At 40.3% G+C, this 9,574-nt stretch overlaps 1 protein-coding gene across 3 annotated transcripts; it reads left to right on the forward strand.

The window, feature by feature from the left end:
* The first annotated feature begins 339 nt into the window (after window positions 1-339).
* LOC308102819 (uncharacterized protein) lies at window positions 340-9,218 on the forward strand. 3 transcript variants are annotated; one of them, XM_080452673.1, is made up of 10 exons: window positions 340-502; window positions 1,037-1,330; window positions 3,339-3,383; window positions 3,896-4,186; window positions 4,539-4,562; window positions 5,029-5,130; window positions 5,280-5,310; window positions 5,697-5,746; window positions 6,914-6,948; window positions 8,877-9,218. In XM_080452673.1, the coding sequence occupies exons 1-10, from the start codon at window positions 427-429 to the stop codon at window positions 8,949-8,951; spliced, it is 1,023 nt and encodes a 340-aa protein (XP_080308799.1). In that variant the 5' UTR covers window positions 340-426; the 3' UTR covers window positions 8,952-9,218. The 3 variants fall into 3 exon arrangements, with proteins under 3 accessions (XP_080308799.1, XP_080308800.1, XP_080308801.1); XM_080452674.1 differs by having other exon boundaries at window positions 1,073-1,330; XM_080452675.1 differs by lacking the exon at window positions 6,914-6,948 and having other exon boundaries at window positions 5,697-5,721.
* The last annotated feature ends 356 nt before the right edge of the window (window positions 9,219-9,574 follow it).

Below are 9,574 nucleotides of genomic sequence, written 5' to 3' on the forward strand. Positions count from 1 at the left end.
CAATGTTACAATCTTCAACATAAAGGTTTCAACAAATGAAGAAGAGATTGTGTAGACTGTGTTAACCTATATATAACGATCTTGTGTGCCAGCTGCTAACCTCGCCTAGTCTCACATTATGTGTATGCTTGTCATATCTCCCTTAATGTTTTGACATAACTATTTCATTTGTGTTGAATATAAACATACTCTTTATTCTTACAATTAGCAGTCACACATCCGACCGATGGGCTCTTAAAAGGAAGTATGTTTATAGTTTCAACTTCCTCTCTCTCATTCTGTGTCCAGAAGGATGTCATGCTTGCTATGAAGAGTAGGAGAGAGAAAGAGAGAGAGAGACAGAGAGAGAGACAGAAAGAGGGTGAGGTTCTCGGTTGTCTTAACAGTTGGTTCCTCAATACCGCAGCTTGTTGTCTTGCTACAAACATGCTGGTTGTTCGCGTTGATTCTTGTCTCTCACTATGGATATACACTCTACTCTGCTCTTCTCTACAGCTTTGGAGTAAGTATTACACTAGTTTGAATTACATCCAGATGTTGAACATCTGAATCTTCGACTTTGTGTTTTGTCACCTATTTAGAAAGTAGGCCTTCTATAATATACTGTATACTTATTCACAGATTATCCAGACAATGTAAGCTGAGGAAGATTATCTTCATGTTTGCTATTATATTATTTAGGTGTTGTATAATAGTTTTGACTATTGACTATTGTTTCCACTGGATAAAGTGTCATTTGGAATCCAGTTTCTTTTAAACCACATTAACCATGTGTCTTATTTTGGACACATTTGAACAAAAAATTCAAAATGTTTCAAGATTTTTTGTAATATAGCAAACATAGCAAATCTACATGCTCAAAATGCATTGCATTGTGATGCGTTATGAGCTTTTAGATCAACTATTTTAGTTATTTAGTGTACAACAAACTACTGTATATAGGGCTTAAGTGGTTAAATCGGTTTTACTCAGCAGCATATGGTACAAAGTGTTCTCAGGTGTGGAAGCAATTCTCTTCTCTTTGGTTTATGATTAGATAGAGTCTCATCATCCACCATCACTCCCCATGAAGCTCTCCCTGCCCCTGACCTCAAGCAGACCTCAAGGACAAGGGACAAAGTAGTTCTGCTCTGTCAGGCTCCCGAGGGACATCATGGGACAAACTTCACTCTTTACCGCGACCAGGTGGGGGTGGCTTCTGTGGTGAACCAGCATGGCACTGAGACAGCTCAATACACTGTCAGTGAAGGAGGCCTGTACTGCTGTCTGTACCAGAACAACTATATCTATAGTGCCTTCAGCAAGTACCTGACACTGAACATGCAGCAAGGTGAGTGTGAGTGTGAGTGTGTGTGTGTGTGTGTGTGTGTGTGTGTGTGTGTGTGTGTGTGTGTGTGTGTGTGAGTGTGTGAGTGAGTGAGTGAGTGAGTGAGTGAGTGAGTGAGTGAGTGAGTGAGTGAGTGAGTGAGTGAGTGAGTGAGTGAGTGAGTGAGTGAGTGAGTGTGTGTGTGTGTGTGTGTGTGTGTGTGTGTGTGTGTGTGCGTGCGTGCGTGCGTGCGTGCCTATCTGTGTCTGTCTGTCCATCTGTGCGTGTGTGCAGGTGTATGAGGGAGAGAGAGCAAGACCATTTGAAATTGTTACATTATATTTATTAAAACAAAGAAATACTATTACACGTTATTATTATAAGTAAAGACATACAACAAGCACAAAATCAATCAAACAAACAAAGCAAACGAAAATAACAACGAAAGAAAGAAACAAAGGAGAGAGATTGTCTTCCTAACGCTGAACCGGGAAAGCATCTGTGTCATTTTAGATTTTTGCCTTGGCTATTTCAATAAAAAAATAGCAGATATACAAGCTCACAGCGCGGCGCGAAGTGATGAGCTTGTACATCTGCTATTTAAAAAAATCTTGAAAGTATGAGAACTACTGATTTAGAAGGCATTTGTATAGAATCAGCCTCAGGTCTTAATGGGTTAAAGACATATTGACAGAGAAAATGATTTCCACTGAATGAGAAATTATCTTTAGATTTGGACGCAACAGGTTATCCAGCTGTGTGCATGTGGTATAGAACAATAAACACTCCCATCCGCTTGTATCAACAGCCACCAAACTACCACAGATGCTCTGTGGTAGCATGATGTGAGCTGTGTGTTTGTGGGAGGTAGTGACATCCTGCACCTCATATAGAAACCACCCACACAAACACACACACACACACACATTACTGTACTTGTGATTACACTGTATTAATATACTTATGAGGACATACTTTTTTTCAGGACGGCATTGCAAATTGATGAGAAATGCCTGAAAAATTGGCAAAAATTGCAGACTAGCAAGCTCACAACACGTCGCAGCATGACATGTTGTGAGCTTGTAAATCAGCTATTCCCCTCTGCGCGACACTGCCGCAACTATAAGTATAAATCAGACATAACTCTAACCCTAAACCGTAATTGCTCTAATCCTAGTTGTGTCTATTGTCTAATTACTAATTGTAAACCTAACTCCCCAAATCCTCAATCATTGCATTAATGAAATAGACATCTAAAAATGTCTATTTATTAAATGCTACTATACTTGTGGAGACATTTGGCCCTCACAAGTATAGTAGTACAAACACACACACACACACACACACACACACACACACACACACACACACACACACACACACACACACACACACACACACACACACACACACACACACACACACACACACACACATCAAACAGTGCTCTGTTGTGTAGACGGTTAAAGGAGGGCGTGTGACACACACCTCTATGTGTGAGGTGCTGTCTATCAGGTCTGACACACTGTACAGCAGGGTTCAGACTGAGTTAAATACATGCAATTTCCTTTTCGGAAATGTAGACCGTTTGATATGTTATTGTTTGTATTTGATAATATAACAATTGAACAATTTTATAAAAAACCTATGTTAACCGCATTAACCCTGGTGTCCCCACTGTATTTTGGGTTAATTTGTCAAAAGGGGTCAAAATATTTTTTTTAAAATGAGTCGACCTGTTGTAAGCTTGCAGATTGCCTGTTTTCCCTATTTGTCGTTCAAAGGATGTAGGGCTGTTAAGCTGACCTTATATTAGGCCTCATCAAATATCCAAATTAACAGTAGCACCACAGCAAAATGTAAATCAACCTATAAAGTATTGAATATTGGCCATACACCCTATTGGTAAATCCTAACGCAACAATGTTTTGTTTTTGTGAAATGAAAACATGTAATGACATAAACAAAGATCAGCCGCTAACATTATAGGATCACAGGTGACTGACAACATTGTTTTTCTGTACTTCTACAGGTGTGGCCCCAACTCCTTCAGCATCTGTTACTCCCTCAGGAAAATGTACGTTGCTTTATTCAAAAATAGGAAACATTGAAAAAATTGCAGATTTACATACAAGCTCACAACGTGCCATACAGATGTCAGGTTGAAAGTGAATACTGTAATCCCACCAGCAACAGAACAGATAGTTGTAAAATAATTAATCAATTATTAACAAAAAATATTATAGGGGTCTCAATTAATTGATTGATTGATTGATTGAATACTTTATTAACACGTTTGTTACGGATAAAAGGATAACACATTGTGGTACATTTTACTCAATTCATCAACAAGACATACAGTTGATTTGCTGAGGGAGTGTGTTGTTTGACTCTCTGGGGGCAAGCTGGTAGGGGATAGAAAATACATAAATATTTTTTTTTCTTTCTTTTTTTTACTTCTGAAAAGTGTGGTACCACCACACTTTTCAGATGGTGGTACTTAATTTGGAGGGTCCTTGACATGACAATGTTGAGAACCACTGCTGCTCTAACTAATATTTCCTCTGACCCCACCTTCTCCACTGTCAGACATGTTGCCAGCTCCTACACTCTCTCTCCAGGAGGATGGAGCTGTGAGGCACCTGGTGTGCACAGGCTCAGCCGCCTACCCCGGCTCTGTGTTCTCCCTCTACGAAGGGGACGGTACGCTCCTCCTCGCTGCCACCCAGCGAGTCCCAGTGACCCGTCACCATGCTGTGTTCCCCATGCCAGTCCAGGATGGACTCTTAACGTCGTACCGCTGTCAGTACACAGTCCTCCTGGGAAAGGACTGGAGCTACTCTGACCACAGTCTCCCTCTGGCTGTGTCTACATCTAGAGGTACTGAAAGTGTGTGTGTGTGTGTGTGTGTGTGTGTGTGTGTGTGTGTGTGTGTGTGTGTGTGTGTGTGTGTGTGTGTGTGTGTGTGTGTGTGTGTGTGTGTGTGTGTGTGTGTCTGTGCGTGTGTGCGTGTGTGCGTGCGTGCGTGCGTGCGTGCGTGCGTGCGAGAGAGAGAGAGAGAGAGAGAGAGAGAGAGAGACGCAGAGTGAGAGAGAGAGAGCAGGAGAAAGAGAGAGAGCAGGAGAAAGAGAGAGATTTCCCAAATTGCTGTATCATCACATATTTAGTACATCACATTCTTATACATTATTTATCATTCAGTACTGTTTGTGTTTATTGTATTGTCTTTCAGGACCTACACCTCCTTCCACACCAGGTAGAACCAACACAAAATTCACCATTTCATACTCTTACCATGACAAATTTGATTTCATATTTTGGTATACTATTTTGCACCTTAGCTATTGTACACTAAACACCATACTACTGTTCAAGGTGCAGGCTTCAACTATCAAAAACTCATAGGTGCCAAATGTCATTAATCTGGTTATTAACCCTGGCATCCCTATTTTGAACACATTTTTGCTGTGAGCTTGTTTATTTTCTGTATTTATTGTATGATTAAGTATATAGGGCTTAACCGGCTTAACCAAACGAAGCCCAGCGTGCCTATGCTGGGCATGCCATGTCATAATAGGCATACATTAGGAAAAAATTGCAAGTCTACAAGCTTACAATGCTCGAAAAATTCCCGGTCAATGAAGTATAGGCTATATGGGTTTTTGTGGTTATGTGGTTAAATTAATACTCAGGCAGTTGCAGTTGAATTGTTATGTCTTCAGGTTTATCAGGTGTGGACTGGCCTCTGGTGCTGGGCTCTATCTCTGCTGTGGTCATGTTCTGCTGTGCAATGGCCCTAGTGGGGGTAATTGCACACAGGAAAGGTAAGACAGGACATACATTATGCACAATAATACATGATAATCCACATGTTCAAATTTTCACTTATGTTATGCATGCCTGTGGACCCTGAATCTGCCTTGTGAAACTTAACATTTTGTTTTATGTCACTCCATCCTTCTTCTTTCTAAAGTACAAGCAGTGGCCAACGAAAAGAAGAAAAGGTACTTATTTTTGTATTATCTGATACTTACATTGATACAAACACATTCAAGTTATAGGAGATTTTCAAAGATGTGTGACGTTATGTTTCTCTGAGGTGAAATTGTATATGCAGTTATGAACTAATGTTTTACCTAGAATTATGATTTGAACATGCTGCCTAAAATTAATCCCAATTCAACGTAGCTTCTTAATATTCAGCAGCAGTTGGTGCTAGTAATGAGGATGAAAGCAATGTGGATAAACATGATCAGAAGTGCATAATTAGACGTCTCATTACGATAATGTTTCATCTAGGTTTTATCAGTGTCTAACAGTCTGTACAGATGTAGCAAACGTTGCAAAGAATCATCAGTGTTGTTAAAACGATGTGTGTTGCTCTTCTCAGAGAAGAAGCACAGTTCTGGACCAAGGTTCGTGCTAAGGACCATGTTCTTGGTAAGCCCTCCTCTTCAAACCAACCCTCTGCACACATCCTTCTACCTCATGTTTCACTCAGGATTTCCTTTGACTCATTAAGTTTCCTATAATTCAATTTGTTAACCACTTACAACCTGGCTAGTTGTGCTATTCGGCATACAACAAAGTATACTGCGCTTAAAGGAATTCGATCATTTTGCCTTTTTTTCGACATCATCTCGTATAGATACGAATTTTTGAATGTTTGTAAACAAACAGGTTTTTCTGTGTAGGGCTACTGAGCTTTTGGGGTTTTTGGGTCTGATGTTGGAACTTTGTTCACTTATTAGTGTTTTAAGGGCTCTACTTTTTTTTGGCTATGATCTAACCAGCAAAGATCTTATGTTGGGTGCACTTTTGTACACAATTCGTGGTGGTCCTTGATACGCTGACTTAAAAGCGTTAACAGAATGAATGATATGCCAGTGTTTACCTAAAATGTTGTCAATTTCCTTTCCCAATGATGAGTAGGTCAAAAAACATTTGTGGTCTGTTCTTGGTACTGGAGCTTAGACACTCTGTCTGGGAAATATGATTAGGGACAACCCCTAGCCTCCTGTATCCATTGATCGGGGTATCCTCTCTGCGTTAACTTGCCCGACATTACTTGACACTGTTCCTTGAAGGTTTCCTCTGTACTGCATAATCCTCCGTAGTCTGCTGTATTGGCTGATTGGCAGGCTCTTTTTCAGAGCTGTGGGGTGATAAGAGTCACAACGGAGAAGGGTATTACCAAGGGTATTACCATTACGATACAAGTTGGTGGTAAGGGTATTGCCAACTTTAACCACTGTAATGTCCAAGAAGTTAGTTTCACTCTTATCTGCGGTCACAGTGGTCATTTCAAACATTTCTACAGTATTTCATTGTAATCATTTTCAAAGAAGAGAAAGGCTGTAGTTGCTATTAGCTTGGAATCCCCATCGATGATGTCATTGGCAGGCAGGTTTCTGAACTGTCCACAGCCCACCAATGAGACGCAGAGTGAATAAAAAAAATCTCATAATGCACATTAGTTGTTCCTTTGAGGGGTTAATATTGCGATGTTTGTGTAAAACGGAAGATAATGGCCGATGTTTATGAGTTTTTACGTGCTTTACTTTGAACTGATACTGATAAATGTTATGTTTTTTCTTGTATTCACAGACTATACTCTCAGACCATTGAGCTTAGACTCTCAGGTAACTTTTTTCTTTCATAATGTTGGAGAGTTAATCAAGGACTAGTTTATTACCTACCATAGTCTATCAGGGCTTTGTCACATACTGTTTATGAATGCTAGCCTTGTTTTTTCCAGTGGTGGACAAAGTACTCAACTCCAATACTTGAGTCAAAGTATAGTACTCAACAGTATAAGACCAACAGTATAAGATACTCCTGGTCAAATATTACTCAACTACAAGTGAATGTTGCTCAGTCAAACTTATTTATAAGTTAAAGGCATAAGTAGCTAATATCCAAAAATACAAATAGCCAAGTAAAGAACACATACTCAAACAATTTAAGTACAGTACTTAAGTAAAAATACGTTGTTACTGTCCACCACTGTTTTTTTCCCCCCTCCTGACATCTTCTTGCTTCCTGTAACAACACTGCACCACTTCTGAACATTGTGACGTGAATAGCTTTGGCAATAAAGAAGAAGTGAGGCTAATATAATCATGCGTCTTAAGCTCATCACTTTCTCTTCGGAATTTCCTCCCAATTCACTTCTGTAAACCTTTCACATTCCTTTACGTATAAACATACACATACCAACACATATATACATAGCCTACTGTGTATACATGCACGCACGCACGCACGCATGCATGCACGCATGCATGCATGCACGCACGCACGCATGTAGTAGTAGTACAGTACCTCTCCCACAACAACCACACGCGCCCTGGGCCACTTTACACTAGCTATCATCACTCTCATTGGCTAATTAATCAGATGAAGGGGTTTCGTTAAGCTAGAGGCTGTCCAGGCTTTCTCTGTGTTCTGTTACTGCACAGTCTCTCTCTCTCTCTCTCTCTCTCTCTCTCTCTCTCTCTCTCTCTCTCTCTCTCTCTCTCTCTCTCTCTCTCTCTCTAAATTGAATTTGATGCTATATTAACATATTTTGCTGGGGAGCCCCTGGAACCCCCTCAATGACCCCTGGACCTGGGCCCTAAGGGAAATGCCAGCCACCCTCCTCCGAAAACTCAATCTTGTTTCTTTTGATCAAGATCCACATTTCATGACCAAAGACTGACCGGTTGATCCAGAGCTTTGCCTCCTAACTCAGCTCTCTTTTTGTCAAAACAACGCTTTTACTAACATAAAACCTGTAGAGCACTGGTTCTCAAACCTTTCAATTTCAAGGACTCCCAGCTCTGAGTGTTCAAATGAACCCGTAAGGGTCCGGGTCCATTTGAATGCTCTCAGAGTTACAGACCTGTAAGGGTCCATTTGGAACCCCCCCAAGGACCCCGGAAGGTCCCTGGACCCCACTTTGACAACCACTGCTGTAAAGGTACAATGATGGCCTCTTCTTTTCACGTCCTGTTTCACAGCTTCTTGTGACAAAGCTTATGATGCACATTGCACAGGAAGCTGAGGCAATTTAGGAACTAAGCAAATTATGCAAACATGCTTACATGCTTCTGTCATTCATATTGCACATGACGATGTTGTTGGTTTTGTTAGTTGCGAAATTTGCAGGAAATGTATGAGACATATATAAAATTAAAAAAAATTAGGTAGAAAACTAAAGCTTGGACTGATACAATGACACAGTACTGCATGTACACAGAAAGATTTATCAATTTGTAACTCAGAGAGAGTACAAACCAAATGGACCTGTTTGGTTACATTTGTATTCTCAGAGTTGAATTAACATTCATGATTGTTTTGTATGTATGTATGTGTGTGTGTGTGTGTGTGTGTGTGTGTGTGTGTGTGTGTGTGTGTGTGTGTGTGTGTGTGTGTGTGTGTGTGTGTGTGTGTGTGTGTGTGTGTGTGTGTGTGTGTGTGTGTGTGTGTGTGTGTGTGTGTGTGTGTATACTGTATGTACCGTATGTGTGTGTGCACATGTATTTATACCGTATGTATGTGTGTGTGAATTTGTATTTGTTATTTGCAGGAATGGGCAGACACAAGTACAGTCCCCAGAACACCATTATGGAATGCTCTATCAACATTTGCAAACCAAACTTAGCAGTAAAATATCTCTCTCTCTCTCTCTCTCTCTCTCTCTCTCTCTCTCTCTCTCTCTCTCTCTCTCTCTCTCTCTCTCTCCCCCTCTCTCTCTCTCTCTCTCTCCCTCTCTGTTTATTTCCTCTTGCTTGTAAATACAGCAACATTCAGCAACACAGTGCCGTACAGTAGATAAAAGGATATGATGTAAGTTCCCATACTTGCAGCAAGGTTGTACATTTCGTGTGAGGAATGAGATATTACATGTTTGTTCTTAAAGTTCTGAGTAGCCTACATAGCTCTATTCCTGTTGTTGTTGTTGTTTAGATAATTTTATATATGGAATTCCTCTTTTGTAATAAAACTTCATAATTTGTGTTGAGTTCTCTTTCTCTTGTAAACAGCAACACACCAATGCAGTGAACTTTGTATTTTGTAACTGCATTTTATGTTGTTCTTCCACTATACATATTATCTTCCACTTTATGTAAAATATGTAGTCAAGTACTGGATCTTTTGCATAAAGTGGGAAGACAGCATGTGCCGTTTAAGGTGCTAGTTTACCAGTGGTCAAGTTACATTGTAGTTCTACCACAAATCAGCAGGGGGCACTCTTTATACATCTTCATACATTGGTTGTTGAGA

This window comes from Gymnoscopelus braueri (assembly GCF_963280865.1).
Source record: "Gymnoscopelus braueri genome assembly, chromosome: 2".
NCBI classification, from domain to species: domain Eukaryota; kingdom Metazoa; phylum Chordata; class Actinopteri; order Myctophiformes; family Myctophidae; genus Gymnoscopelus; species Gymnoscopelus braueri.